This window comes from Saimiri boliviensis, chromosome 11, assembly GCF_048565385.1.
Source record: "Saimiri boliviensis isolate mSaiBol1 chromosome 11, mSaiBol1.pri, whole genome shotgun sequence".
In the NCBI taxonomy this organism is placed as follows: Eukaryota; Metazoa; Chordata; class Mammalia; order Primates; family Cebidae; genus Saimiri; species Saimiri boliviensis.
The window spans coordinates 51,235,925-51,251,521 of NC_133459.1; the positions used below are offsets into that span (position 1 = coordinate 51,235,925).

The following is a 15,597-nucleotide window of genomic DNA, read 5'->3' on the forward strand; positions in this document are numbered from 1 at the left end:
TGTAGAGACAGGATTTCACCATGTTCCTCTGGCTGGTCTCAAACTCCTGGGCTCGGGCTGGGCGCGGTGGCTCAAGCCTGTAATCCCAGCACTGTGGAAGGCCAAGGTGGGTGGATCACGAGGTCAAGAGATCGAGACCATCCTGGCCAACATGGTGAAAATCCATCTCTACTAAAAATACAAAAAATTAGCTGGGCATGGTGGCGTGTGCCTGTAATCCCAGCTACTCAGGAGGGTGAGGCAGGAGAATTGCCTGAACACAGGAGGCAGAGGTTGTGGTGAGCCGAAATCGCGCCATTGCACTCCAGCCTGGGTAACGAGCGAAAGTCCATCTCAAAAAAACAAACAAACAAAAAAAAACTCCTGGGCTCAAGCAGTATTCCTGCCTCAGCCTCTCGAAGTTCTGGCATTACAGGTGTGAGCCACTGTGCCCTTCTCACTTTCTTTTTGGTGATCTTTGAAGCACAAACGTTTTTAATTTCAATAAAGTTTAACATAGATATTTTTTCTTTGATTGTATGTACATTGGTTTCTTATTAAGAAATTTTACTAATCTAAAGCCAGAACTTTTTACACCTATGTTTTCTTCTAAGAGAAACAATCTTAGCTCTTATATTTAGGGCTTTGATCTATTTTGGTGTAATTTTTCTACATGGAGTGAGATAGGACTCTGTCTTTATTCTTTTGTATGTTGATGTCCATTGGTCCCAGCATCATTTGTTGAAAAGCCTATTCTTTAGCCCGTTGAATTATCCTGGAATTCTTGTCAATATCAGTTGCCCACGAATGTAAGAGTTTATTTCTGAACTCTGAATTCTAGTTCATTGATCTATGTGTCCGTCCTTACGCTAGTGCTGTAGTTTTGATTACTATAGTAATCAAGGTCTTTCAACTTTTTTTTTTTTTCCAAGATTGTTTTGGCTATTCTGGGTGTTGGGTTTCCATATGAATCTTAGGATAAACTTGTCTTGTGTTTGTTTGAGACAGAGTGTCACTCTGTCACCCAGGCTGGAGTTCAGTGGTGTATTCTCGACTCACTGCAACCTCTGCCTTTTGGGGTCAGGTGATTCTCCTGCCTCAGCCTCCTGAATAGCTGGAACTATAGGCATGCACCACCATGCCCAGCTAATTTTTATATTTTTAGTAGAGACGGGGTTTCGCCATGTTGGCCAGGCTGGTCTCGAACTCCTGGCCTCAAGTGATCCTCCCACCTTGGCCCTACCCTATTTAAAAAAAATAGTTTTCTCAACTTCGTACTCATGTCTAATGCATCACTCATATTTGTGATGCTTTAGTTGGTTTCGAGCTTCCTAAGCTCCTGAGGTCCAACTCTCACCATCCCTGACTGATAGAACCCCCTGCTGTGTAATACCTAATGTGTCCTCTATTTTAGTACTAAAGGGACTGGATGTAAATGTTTGTTTCAGTGTTTCTCTTCTACTGTTTCTTGAGAACATAGATCACAGATTGTATTCCACTGCCTTACACAGTGCCTTCTAACATATGAGAGACACTAAGGAAATACTTGGGGAATGAGTAAATGAATGTTTTGTTCTTTGCTTTTCTGGAAACTAATAATTTGTTGGCTTTTATTTTTTTTTTTATATTTTTCCCTGGGCTCCAAGGAGGAAGCATCTCCCTATTCCTTACTCGATATCTGCTTGAATTTCTTGACTACTCACCTTGAGAAGTTCTGTTCAGCCAGACAAGATGGAACATTGTGTCTGCAGGAACCTGGAGTATTCCCACAGGAGGTGGCTGATCGACTGCTTCGGACCATGGCTTTTCATGGTAAAAAAAAAAAAAAAAAAAAGCAGTGGAAACAAAAATTATGTACTGTTAATTGGCATTGGATTTTCAAGTGCTACAGTGGCCATTTAATTATTTTCTTTTCTTTTTTTTTTTTTTTTTTGAGACGGAGTTTCGCTCTTGTTACCCAGGCTGGAGTACAATGGCGTGATCTCAGCTCACCGCAACCTCCGCCTCCTGGGTTCAGGCAATTCTCCTGCCTCAGCCTCCTGAGTAGCTGGAATTACAGGCACGTGCCACCATGCCCAGCTAATTTTTTGTATTTTTTAGTAGAGACGGGGTTTCACCATGTTGGCCAAGGATGGTCTCGATCTCTTCACCTCGTGATCCACCCGCCTCGGCCTCCCAAAGTGCTGGGATTACAGGCGTGAGCCACTGCGCCTGGCCCATTTAATTATTTTCTTAGAAATAACTGAGGGCTGGGCGCGGTGGCTCACACCTGTAATCCCAGCACTTTGGGAGGCCAATACGGGTGGATCACGAGGTCAAGAGATCGAGACCATCCTGGCCAACATGGTGAAACCCCGTCTCTACTAAAAATACAAAAAAATTAGCTGGGCAGGGTGACGCGTACCTGTAATCCCAGCTACTCAGGAGGCTGAGGCAGGAGAATTGCCTGAACCCAGGAGGCGGAGGTTGCGGTGAGCCGAGATCGCGCCATTGCATTCCAGCCTGGGTAACAAGAGCGAAACTCCGTCTCAAAAAAAAAAAAAAAAAAAAAAAACGAAATAACTGAGAAGGCCAAATGAGCCTGACTCCAGGAATAGGAATTCATTTATTTTTACTTATCTTGCCTCTTACTGTATAATTTAGAATAAACATTTTTCTTTTTTTTTTTTTTTTTTTTTTTCTTGATAGGGTCTCACTCTTTTACCTATGCTGGAGTGCAGTGGTGGAAACACAGCTCACTGCAGCCTCAACCTCCTGGGCTCAAGTGAGCCTCTCACCTCAGCCTCCTATATAGCTAGGACCACAGGCGTGTGCCACCATGGCTGGCTAATTTCAATATTTTTCATTTCTAATGGGACAAACCTTTCTTTCTTTTTTTGTTTTTTCTTTACTCTGAGAAGTCTTTTTGTTTGTTTGTTTTTTAAGAAACAAGGTCTTGTTCTGTTGCCCAGGCTGGAGTGCAGTGGCACAAAACTGGGCTCCTGTGATCCTCCTGATTTAGCCTCCTGAGTAGCTGGGACTACAGCTTGGCTAATATTTTTATTTTTATTTTTGTAGAGGTAAGGTCTTGCTCTGTTGCCCAGGCTGGCCTTAAACTCCTGGCCTCATGCAATCTTCCAGCCTTGGCCTCCCAAAGCACTGGGATATAGGCATGAGCCACCACGTTCAGCTGAGAAGTCATTCTTATGTCAGAAATAACTCCTGTAACTTATATCCATTTGGAGGTTTGCCAGTATAAAATACCTTACATCTTCATTTGACAGTGGGAGGATCATTATTGTTATGGAAAAACTAATTTCTGCTTTTGACCTTTGTAATGGGAAATCACAGCCAATTTAGTACTTCGGTTTTCAAAAACCAATTCTGAGGCTGGGCACGGTGGCTCATGCCTGTAATCCCAGCACTTTGGGAGGCTGAGGCGGGTGGATCACAAGGTCAGAAGTTCAAGACCAGCCTGGCCAAGATGGTGAAACCCCATCTCTACTAAAAATACAAAAAAACAGGCACAGTAGCAGGCGCCTGTAATCCCAGCTACTTTGGAGGCAGAGGCAGGATAATTGCTTGAACCCAGGCAGCAGAGGTTGCAGTGAGCCAAAATTGCACCACTGCACTCCAGCCTGGGCAATAGAGTGAGACTCCGTCTCAAAAAAAAAAAAAAAAAAAAAAAAAAAGCAGACAAAAACCAGTTCTGAAAATCAGCTGGGAAGGTCTTATCTGTGTAGTTTTGCTTATGCATGGAGTATATTTGTTACTTCAAGTTTTAATTTGAAAGAGATATACCTTTATATCTTTACAGTTTGTACCTTGTAAGTATGGAATATGATTTGTTCACAGCTATATAACAGAATAAAAATTTGGCAATAATAATAGCTATCCTTTATTGAATGCCTATGTACCAGGCATTTTACATAGATTTTTGTGGGATTTTTCTCATCTCTATAAGGTAGCTATTATCATTCCCATTTACATTCAGATAAACTGAGGTTCAGAGAAGTAACTTGCTGAGGGTCATACTGTAAGTAAATAGCGGAGTACTAATTCATGTGCAGATCTGTCCCAATATTAAATATATGCTCATCCCACATGCCATACAGCCTTCCTACACCTATTATTAGAGATATTCCTGCTTCTGGATGCCAGATATGGTTTATACTTTGCTGTGACTTTACATATATAAAACTATCAAGTATAAATGCAAATACTGTGTTCCAAGGAAGAATAGGATGAAATGAGGCTGTAACTGAGGCATTTTGGAATAATTTAGGAAAGAAGAAGACCTCTACATTCCTTGGTTTTCACAAAGTTCCTCATGCCTGCAGTCTTTTTGAATTTTTCCAACCTGTCACAGGAACGAGGGTAAATTTCAGTAAGTGTTATATATGTTAAAGTTAAAAGTCCCTTAGAAAGCTGCACAACAATTTAAGAGATTATGCCAGTGCTAGCATTTCTTTCTAATCTCAATTTAATGATTATCCTCAGTGTATTATTATTTATGTATTTATTTTGAGATGGAGTCTTGCTTATTTTCCCAGGCTGGAGTGTAGTGGCACACTCTCGGATCACTACAACGTCTGCCTCCTGGGTTCAATTGATTCTCCTTCCTTAACCTCCCAAGTACCTGGGACTACAGGTGCCCACCACCATGCCTGGCTACTTTTTGTATTTTTAGTAGAGACGGGTTTTCACCATGTTGGCCAGGCTGGTCTCAAACTCTTGACCTCAGGTGATCTTCCCAGCTCAGCCTCCCAGAGTGCTGGGATTACAGACATGAGCCACCACACCTGGCCAGTGTTCAGTATATTAGATTAAAAAAAGAAAACAAGTCTTGTAAATCAAAAGAAGAAATGCTAAGTCTTTAACTTTGCCAGATTCAGATACCCTTTTGAAATGTAACTACTGATAGCTAGTAATAGTAACTAACATTTATTCAATGCTTATTATTATATGTCATATACTGTAGCAAATGCTTTATATGGATAAGATAATAGGACTGGGTTTTAAAAAGCAAGTCTAACTAAATATTTGTCCTTAGAGTAATGTCTTGGAGAGGCTACATGCTTGAAATGTATTTTCTACCTCTTTTCAGACTGCCTTCAGATGAGGAAACTGAGGAACAGAAAAATAACTTGTTGCCCCTAATTGTATGACCCCAGTGTGATTACCTGTCTTATTCATCAGGAAGGGTTCTGAATTATTTAATCTCTTTATAAAATTATATCCATTGTCAAACAAGATTGATAGGACAGAGAAAATGCAAAAGAACATGTTGCCAGTTCTTGCCTGAATTTGTAAAAGTTGCTTTATACATGTTTCTGTCTGTTTGAAAATATTTATACTGGGAAAAAAGTTATTTGATTGACACTTTTATTTTTTATTTATTACTATTATTATTTTTTTCTTGAGACAGTCTCACTCTGTCACCCAGGCTGGAGTGCAGTGGTGCCATCTTGGCTTACTGCAGCCTTTGCCTTCTGGGTTCAAGCAGTTCGCTTGCCTCGGTCTTTGGAGTAGCTGGGGTTACAGGCATGTGCCACCACACCTGGCTAATTTTTTTTTGAGACTGAGTGCTCTGTTGCCCAGGCTGGAGTGCAGTGGCGTGATCTTGGCTCACTGCAACTTCTACCTCCTGGGTTCAAGCAATACCCCTGCCTTAGCTTCTGGAATAGCTAGAACTAGGTGCGTGCTGTCATGCCCAGCTAGTGTTTTGTATTTTAGTAGAGATGGGGTTTCACTGTGTTGCCCAGGCTAGTTGTGAACTCCTGAGCTCCAGCAATCTGCCTGCCTTGGCCTCCCAAAGTGCTGGGATTACAGGCGTGAGCCACCGCGCCTAGCCAATTTTTGTATTTTTTTTTAGTAGAGATGGGGTTTCATCACGTTGACCAGGCTGGTCCTGAACTCCTGACCTCAAGTGATCTACCCACCTTGGCCTTCTAAAGTGCTGGGATTACAGGCGTCATCTACTGTGCCTGGCCTTGTGAATACTTTGAAAATTGTTAATATCATACTTTTTCTCTTTTTTTTTTTTTTTTTTTTGAGATGGAATTTCACTCTTGTTGCCTAGGCTGGAGTGCAGTGGCACCATCTAAGCTCACTGCAACCTCTGCCTCCTGGGTTCAAGCAGTTCTCCTGTCTCAGCCTCCTGAGTAGCTGAGATTACAGGCGTGTGTCACCACGCCTGGCTCAGTTTTTGTATTTTTTGTAGAGATGGGGTTTCTCCATGTTGGTCAGGCTGGTCTCGAACTCCCAACCTCAGGTGATTCACCTGCCTGGGCCTCCCAAAGTGTTGGGATTACAGATGTCAGCCATGCACCCGGCAATATTATAATTTTTTAAATAACGTATTGATTCTAGAAAATACTTAACATATACATTTAAAATGTTTTACTTATTTACTCAATTCAAAGAATTAATGATATTGGTAGGAGTCTTCTTTGTGTGTGTTAAAACATTTTCTTTTTCTTCATTTATTTTTATTTTTTGTAGAGACAGGGTCTTGCCATGTTGCCCAGGCTGGTCTCTAACTCCTGCCCTCAAGGTGGCTTCTTGCCTTGGGCTTCCAAAGTGCTAAGATTACAGGTGTGAACCAACATGCCCCGCCTTTTTTTTTTTTTTTGAGATGGAATCTCTGTCGCTCAGGCTGGAGTGCAGTGATACAGTCTTAGCTCACTGCAATCTCTGCCTCCTGGTTCAAGTCATTCTGCTAGCTCAGCCTCCTGAATATCTGGGACTACAGGCGCCCAACACCACACCCAGCTAATTTTTGTATTTTTAGTAGAGACAGGGTTTCACCATGTTGGCCAGGCTGGTCTCAAACTCCTGACCTCAAATGATCCTCCTGCCTTGGCTTCCCAAAATGTTGGGATTACATGGGTGAACTACTGTGCCTGGTCCTGGCCTGTTTTTTAATTGACATAATAATTGTAGGCTGGGTGTGGTAGCTCACACCTGTAATCCTAGCAGTTTGGGAGGTCAAGGCGGGTGGATCACCTGAGGTTAGGAATTTGAGACCGGCCTGGCCAATATGACAAAACCCTGTCTTTACTAAAAAAGCAAAAATTAGCCAGGCATGATGGTGCATGCCTGTAATCCCAGCTACTAGGGAGGCTGAGGCAGGAGGATCGCTTGAACCTGGGAGGTAGAGGATGTTGTGAGCTGAGATTGTGTACATATTTATGGGGTATGTAATGATGCTTCAATACATATAATGCATAGTGATCAGATTGGGGTAATTAACATTTCATCATCTCAAACATTTCTTTGTATTGGTAATATTCACTATCCTTCTGGCTACTGGAAACTATGAATTATTGTTAACTGTATTCATCCTACAGTGTGTAAAACACTTGAACTATTTTCTCCTGTCTAGCTGTAAATTATGTATTCTGTAATAAATATCTGCCTATCCTCCCCTTCCCTCTACAAGTCACCAGCCTCTGCTAACCTCTGTTCTACTTTTTCTTCTATGAGATCAATTTTTTTAGCTTTCACATATGAGTGAGAATATGCAGTGTTTAACTTTCTTTTCCTGGCTTGTTTCACTTAACATAAGGTCCTTCAGTTCCATCCAGGTTGCTATGAATGACAGGATTTTCTTTCTTTTTGATGACTATATAGTATTCTGTTGTATATATTTACCACATTTTCTTCTGTTGTTGTTTTTGTTTTTGTTTTTTGAGATGGAGTTTGCTCTTGTTGCCCAGGTTGGAGTGCAGTGGTGCGATCTTGGCTCACTGCAACCTCCGCCTCCCGGGTTCAAGTGATTCTCCTACCTCAGCCTCCCATGTAGCTGGGATTATAGGCATGCACCACTATGCCTGGCTAATTTTGTATTTATAGTAGAGACAGGATTTCTCCGTGTTGGTAAGGCTGGTCTCAAACTCCTGACCTCGGGAGATCCACCTGCCTCAGCCTCCCGAAGTGCTGGGATTACAGGTGTGAGCCACCATCCATGGCCCTTGTTTGTTTTTTTGAGACTGAGTTTTGCTCTTGTCACCCAGGGTGGAGTACAGTGGTGCAGTCTTGGCTCACTGCAATCTCTGTCTCCTGGGTTCAGGTGATCCTCCTGGCCCAGCCTCCTGAGTAGCTGGGACTACAGGTGCCTGCCACCAGGTCCAACTAGTTTTTGTATTTTTAGTAGAGATGAGGTTTCACCCTGTTGGCCAGGCTGGTCTTGAACTCTTCACCTCAGGTGATCCACCCACCTCAGCCTCCCAAAGTGCTGGGATTATAGGCATGAGCTATCTGCCCAGCCCTCCACTATATTTTCTTCTAGTGGTTTTAGTTTTGGGTCTTTCATTTAGGTCTTTGATCCATTTTGAGTTGGTTTTTGTAAAGGTGAGAGATGCGGGGGTTCTAGTTTCATTCTTTTGCCTGTGGATATCCAGCCTTCCCAGCACCATTTATTGAACAGACTATTCTTTTCCCAGTGAATGTCAGTGGTGCCTTTGTGAAAAATCAGTTGATTGTGTTGTACTGGTCCGAGCATAGAAAGTCAACACCAAGACAAAAGTATGCCAAATTGCAGGGTCTTTATTGCCGGCAGCCACGGAGGACTCGCGTCTCTCCAACCCCTGACCCCAAAAGGAGGGTGTCAAGACCTTTTATACCCGTAAAACCACCTCGGGAGTGAGGGTGAGGGGCAGGGGTTGGGGTGAGTGTCTTTAGATGTTCTGAAGGCTAGTGGATTCTGTAAATCACCTCCTGGGCGGAGATGAGGGTGAGGGACTCCGGACATTCCAGTGGACTCCTGGGTGAAGATGAGGGTGAGGGGCTCCAGACACTCAGAGGGCCAGGGGACTTTTGACAATCTGATTGTTACTTAAGTGGTTCACAAAAGTCAAGATTAGCATTTGTTTACACATTGTCTGGGTAGGGTGGAAATTACAGTCCTTAATTACTTATTACAAATCGCAGGGGCCAAGGTGGCATGGATTTGTACTGCTTGCCTGTCACATTTGGGTTAGAGAGAGCAGTTTCAATAGAAAGCCAAGGTATGGTTGAGGTATGCAGTTTTATGGGGTTTTTACCATGTCACAATTGTAGATAGTTGAATTAATTTTGGGGTTTTATTTTCCTGTAGTTCTGTTTAGTCTATGTGTTTATTTTTATGTTGATACTATGCTGATTTGGTTATATAGCTTTAATAGCATATTTTGAAGTCTGGTAGTATGATGCCGCTGGGTTTATTCCTTTTGCACAGGATTGCTTGGGCTATTCAGGGTCTTTTGTGATTCCATACTAATTTTTAAGTTTTTTTTCTATTTCTGTGGAGAATGTCATTGGTATTTTGATAGGAATGGCATTCAATCTGTAGATGGCTTTAAGTAGTAGGTGTAAAAGCAATCATTTATTTATTTATTATTTTAAGAGACAGGGTCGGGGTGGGGGAAAGAGACAGGGTCTCGCTTTGTTACCCAGGATGGAGTGCTGTAGTATGATCTTGGCTACTTTTAAATTTTTTTGTAGAGATAGTCTCACTGTGTTGCCCAGGCTGGTCTTGAACTGCTGGGCTCTAGCAATCCTCCTGCCTCAGCCACCCAAAGTACTGGGATTACAGTTGTGAACCACCGCACTCAGCCAGTGACAGTCTTAATTAAAATAAATCTGATGCTAGAGTTTTACTTACTGAGGTCTGTGATTCTCCTGTCATAATCTTTTCTCATTTTATCTGTGTCTGCATGCTAAAAATTTTCCAGGAAATGTGGGCATAAGAGCTAGAAATCAGAGTGAGAATTTTACCATCTAATGATAATGTTTCTGTATTATACTGTCAATCTAATGTAAGTTTATAGATCCTGACATGTTCAACTTTCTGGTTTGGGATGAAACTGAAAATTTGAAACATTATGAATTGCTTCCTTGACTAGCCAAATAAACTTTCTGGGTGATTGAAACCTTATAGTGCTAGACTAGCACCCCATTTATTTGTGGATCACATTTTTGGTCACTTTAGCTGCTGTCTCTCCTAAATCAGAAAGAAAGAAAAAATGCTTGGAAAATGATCCTTGTATTTATGCATCTGTATTTTACTCCTTGAAAGAAGCCCTTGAGTTGTCAGTTAGAGCATGTTGATTCTTTTTTTTTTTTTTTTTTTTTTTGAGATGGAGTGTTGCTCTGTCACCCAGGCTGGAGTGCAGTGGCGTGATCTCAGCTGCAACTTCCGCCTCCTAGGTTCCAGTGATTCTCCTGACTTAGCCTCCTGAGTAGCTGGGATTTTACAGGCATGCACCACCATGCCCAGCTAATTTTAAAAATATTTTTAGTAGAGATGGAGTTTCACTATGTTGGCCAGACTGGTCTCGAATGCCAGACCTCAGGTGATCCACTCACCTAGCCCTCCCAAAGTGCTGGGATTATAGATGTGAGGCACTATACCCAGCCAAAATTTGTTTAAAATAAGAAAAGTGCATGAGATCTAGAAACTGGTCCTGGGTCTGAGTCCTGGTTCCAACATTATTTGCTGTTTGACGCTGGACAAGTTACTCTGCAAGTCTAAGATTCCTCATCTGTAAAATGTTGATAATTACAATTCTCTCATAGGGATTATTGTGAAGATTAAATAAGACAATGAACACAATATGAATCTTGCTTTCATGGAGCACATAGTCCAGTGGGAGACACAATTAGAAAGTAAACAGATATAGAATCACAGCTTGTGCCAGGTTCTCTGAGGGAGAAAGAACACTGTTCTCTTAAGAAGAGAAGAGAGGTGCTTTAACTTGGATTGTCATAGAAAAGCTTCTGTAAGGTGGTGATACTAGACTGAGACCTGAATGACAAGGAGGCAAGTCAGTAATATAAAGGTGGGCCCCTTGGCACTGCCCAGGAATTCTGGAGTGTTTCCCCAGCTAACTATTTAGTGTTTCTAACAGTAGTTTCAGATGTTCTTTGCTCTTCCCAGAGTTTCTACCATTTATCTTAAAGAAAATTGAAGCCATCAGATAAAATTCTCTTAACTCCATTTAAACGCAGCTTCCAATTTTTCTGAGTGATCTTTTTTTTTTTTTTAAATAGAAATGGAGTCTCACTATATTGACCAGGTTGGTCTTGAACCCCTAGCCTGAAGCAGTCCTCCTGCCTTGGCCTCTCAAAGTGCTAGGATTACAGGCATGAGCCACCACACCCAGCCTATCTTTTTTTTTTTTTTTTTTTTTTTAAGAGTTATTTTTTGAGACAAGGTCTCATTCTGTTTCTCAGGCTGGAGTGCTGTGGCATGATCATAGGTCATTACAGCCTTGAACTCCTGGACTCAAGCAATCCTCCCACCTCAGCCTCCTGAGTAGCTGAGACCACAGGCACATGCCACCAACATCTGACTAATTTTTGTTTTTATTTTTTTGAGACAGAGTCTTGCTCTGTTAGCCCAGGCTGGAGTGCAGTGGTGCAATCTCAGCTCGCTGCAACCTCCGCCTCCTGGGTTAAAGCAGTTCTCCTGCCTCTCAGCCTCCTGAGTAGTTGGCATTACAGGCACCTGCCACCATGCCCGGCTAATTTTTGTATTTTTAGTAGAGATGGGGTTTCACCATGTTGGTCAGGCTGGTCTTGAACTCCTGACCTCAGGTTATCCAACTGCCTCGGCCTCCCAGAATGCTGGAATTATAGGCGTGAGCCACCATGCCCGGCCCTGACTAATTTTTAAGAATTTATAGGCCGGGTGCGGTGGCTCAAGCCTGTAATCCCAGCACTTTGGGAGGCCGAGGCGGGTGGATCACGAGGTCGAGAGATCGAGACCGTCCTGGTCAACATAGTGAAACCCCGTCTCTACTAAAAATACTAAAAAAAAATTAGCTGGGCATGGTGGCGTGTGCCTGTAATCCCACCCACTCAGGAGGCTGAGGCAGGAGAATTGCCTGAACCCAGGAGGCAGAGGTTGCGGTGAGCCGAGATCGCGCCATTGCACTCCAGCCTGGGTAACAAGAGGGAAACTCTGTCTCAAAAAAAAAAAAAAAAAAAAAAAAAGAATTTATAACAGAGATGTCTTTCTGTGTTGTGCAGGCTGGTCTTGAATCCCTGGACTCAAAGCAGTCCTCCCACCTCAGCCTCCGAAAGTGTTGGAATTATATGAATGAACCACCATACTCAGGTCCCCCCCGCCTCCCCGAGTCAGGGTCTTACTCTGTAACCCAAGCTGGAGTGCATTCATAGCTCACTATAATCTCAAACTCCTGGGCTCAAGCAAGCCTCCCACCTCAGCCTCCTGAGTAGCTAGGACTACAGGTATAAATCACTATGCCCCACTAATTAAAAAAAAATTTTTTTTTGTTGGGATGGAGTCTTGCAGTGTTTCCCAGGCTGGTCTCAAACTCAGGTAATCCTCTCGTCGCATCCTCCCAAAGCACTGGGATTAATAAGCATGACAGCGTGACACAGTGTGCCTGGCTCATTATTTCTTTAAGTAGTTTTTCACCCCACTCTCTCCTGTCCTTCAGATATTCCAGTGACACAAATAAAGCTTTTCATTTTTGTTTTTTTCCCATTCTGTTCTTGTTATTTAGGGAATTTTTTTTGTTTTCTAGTTTACTGATTTTTTTCTTTGTTCTCTCCATTTTACTGTTGACCCCCAAGTATTACTGTATCTTTCACTTCTAAAATTTCTATTTGGTTCTTTATATCTTCTCTTGCCTTGTGGAGACTTTGTATATTCATTTTTTTCAAACATGTTTGTAATTGTTTACTTTTGAAAATTTAATTGCGTTTAATTTTAACATTTTTGTTATCTTACTGTTGGCATATATTGATTATCTCTTTTTTGAAGTCATACTGGTTTTTAGTATGATTTGTAGTAATTTTTTATTGTAACCAGGACATTCTAGGTGATACGAGATTTTTCTGTGTTAGTTTGAGTCTCTGAAGTCACTCCACCAGTGGAAGGTGGAGCACTGCCTTGTTACTGCCAGATTGGGGTTAATGTTCTTTCTGTTTTCCCACTTGGCTTCTCTTAACACCCAAGATGCAGGCTATGCAGAGGCTGGAATTCTGACTCCCCACTAGGACTTTATTGATACTTCCTTAGCTGAGAGGGGTATGAGTATGTCATTTCTGCTTCCCAGTTGGCCTCTACTGACCCCATGTTGGGAGGAGGTTGGGCAGTTGTAAAAGTGCTGACTTTCCATTAAACTTCTATGACAGCACCCCAGGAGGGAAGCAGGTGGAGAACTTCATCACTGCTAGATGAGTATTAAAGTTCAGGCTCTCCAGATGGTACCCACTGACGTCGTGGTAGGGGATAGTTCTCACCACCCAGCAGGAATTAAAGTCCTTGCTCTCTACTCAGACTTCTCTAACACCTCCCTTGTGGGCAGATTGGGGGAAGTAATTACAGCTTGGCAAGGGTAGAAATCTAGACCCCCATTGGAATTTGCTGGCATAGGTGGAGCCACATTTTTTTCTGTCGTATTTGGCTGAAGTAGAGCAGTTACTGTCTACTAGCTGTTTCCTGTCTTATTAGTTGCTCGTTTTTTGGTACTTGGACTAGAGTGAGCGGTTTTGGGGGAGCTTTTTTGTCTTTGCCCATTGGTGTTTTGGGGCTGCCGGCTCCTTCAACTTTAGATTTGGGATATATGACCAGAAAAAAAACAGGAACTTTACTGCATTGTTCCATGGGTCCCATGGTCCCTAGCTGATATGCTTTCATCTCTTTACCTCTCATAGTGATTTAGTCCCAGCTCACCTTCTCGGCCTCATTTCTTCTCTTTCATTTACATGTTTATATCCCCAGAAATGCACCACATTGTACAGTTCTGTTTCTTATGTTCAAGCAATATAGAACTTGCCATTTCATAACACTGTGACATGTTTTCACATCTTTAAGACTTTACTTATGTTGTGTATTCTTCCTTTAATATACCTAACCTCCTTTCTTTTTTTTTTTGAGATGGGAGTCTTACTCTGTCGCCCAGGCTGGAGTGCAGCGGTGCGGTCTTGGCTCACTGCAGCCTCTGCCCCTGAAGTTCAAGTGATTCTCTGCCTCAGCCTGCTGAGTAGCTGGTATCATAGGCATGCACCACCACACCTAGCTAAATTTTGTATTTTTAATAGAGATGGGGTTTTGCCGTGTTGGCCAGGCTGGTCTTGAACTCCTGGCCTCTGGTGATCATCCACCTCAGCCTCCCAAAGTGCTGGGATTACAGGCATCAGCCACTGCCTCCTAACCTTCATCTTTTAATTCTTCCAGTATCTTCAAAGGCTTTACTCAAAGAACACCTCTTCTATCAAATCTTTTCCAGATCTCCAGTCATGATGATTTACTTCCTTTTCTTTGTTTTTGTGGTGTTTTGTACTTGATGTTGTCTCATTTTGTTATGACTGTTTGTGTCTCTTTTACTCCCTGGAATTATGAATCCTTTCATTATAGGGACATAACTTATTTTTCTTTGTATCTACAGCATTTAGGGTACTTGACATATAGTAATTGTTTAATAACTGTTTGCTGAGTGGATCCTGCCATGAAATTTACTCCCCCGAAATAGAGTTCAGGTGATTTGAAAGGCTGTTCTTAAAACAACAGTGTGGAATAGGAATGTGATTTTGACTGGGTGTGGTGGCTCATGCCTGTAATCCTAGCACTTTGGGAGGCTGAGGCAGGCAGATCACGAGGTCAGGAGTTCAAGACCAGCCTGGCCAATATGGTGAAACCCCATCTCTATTAAAAATACAAAAATTAGCCAGGTGTGGTCGCATGCACCTGTAGACCCAGTTACTTGGGAGGCTGAGGCAGAAGAATTGCTTGAACCCAGGAGACAGAGGTTGTAGTGAGCCAAGATTGCGCCACTGCACCTGCACTACAGCCTGGGTGACAGAGTGAGACTTTGTTTCAAAAAAATTTTTTTAAATTTTAAATTTACTGGTGGCCACATTAAAAAAAATTGAAAAGAAGCAGGCCAGGCGCTGTGGCTGACACCTGTAATCCCAGCTCTTAGGGAGGCAGAGGTGGGAGGATAGCTTGAGCCCAGGAGTTCGAGACCTGCCTGGGCAATATAGTGAGACCCCATTCTCCACAAAAAGGAAAAAAACAAAAAGGCCAAAAAAAAAAAAAGAATAAAAAGAAACAAGTGAAACTAATTTTAATAATATTTATTTAATCCAGTATATTAAAAAGTGATTATTTCAACCTGTAGTCAATATAAAAAACTGAGATAGTTTACCTTCTTTTGTTGTATTAAGTCTTCACAATCTGGTGTATATTTTATGCTTGTAGCTGACCTCACTTTCTACCAACTGCTTTTCAAGTGCTCTCCAGCTGTGTGTAGCTAATGACTATGTATCCGGCAGCACAGCTCTAAAATATAATGGAGTTCTTAATACATAATTACTCATTTTTGTCCACTTAGGTAGGTTTTGCAAAAAGGCTTTTCTTGATTTTAACTATTTAACTATAATTAAGTCTGCAAAATTCATTAGAGAGTAGTGTTCCCTTTTAAAAATACCTTAGTTCTAATTTAAGAGTGACTGGCTGGCAGCTTAGCTACATCTTGAGTATGGGCCAGCTAAGGTGCTACTTAGGGTTCCTCTCTTGACTTCAGGCTATTCATTTACCTGTCCCCAGTTGCTCATTCACCTCAGACTGTTCTTAGACTACCTTTTATTGGCATGATTGTTACTTCTTTCACAGCCGATGTT

The 15,597-nt window shown here is 42.1% G+C and overlaps 1 protein-coding gene across 4 annotated transcripts in view; it reads left to right on the top strand.

Annotated features, from left to right (window-relative positions):
• The window catches only part of ZYG11B (zyg-11 family member B, cell cycle regulator), a 110,189-nt gene that overhangs the window by 31,085 nt on the left and 63,507 nt on the right, over positions 1–15,597 (top strand). For 3 of the 4 annotated variants that reach the window (XM_074380835.1, XM_039473654.2, XM_039473655.2), the window contains exon 2: positions 1,626–1,791. The exons of the other annotated variant lie outside the window; for it this stretch is intronic. In XM_074380835.1, the coding sequence (XP_074236936.1) occupies positions 1,626–1,791 (166 nt within the window). The remainder of the gene's footprint in view (positions 1–1,625; positions 1,792–15,597) is intronic. 4 annotated transcript variants of the gene reach the window in all.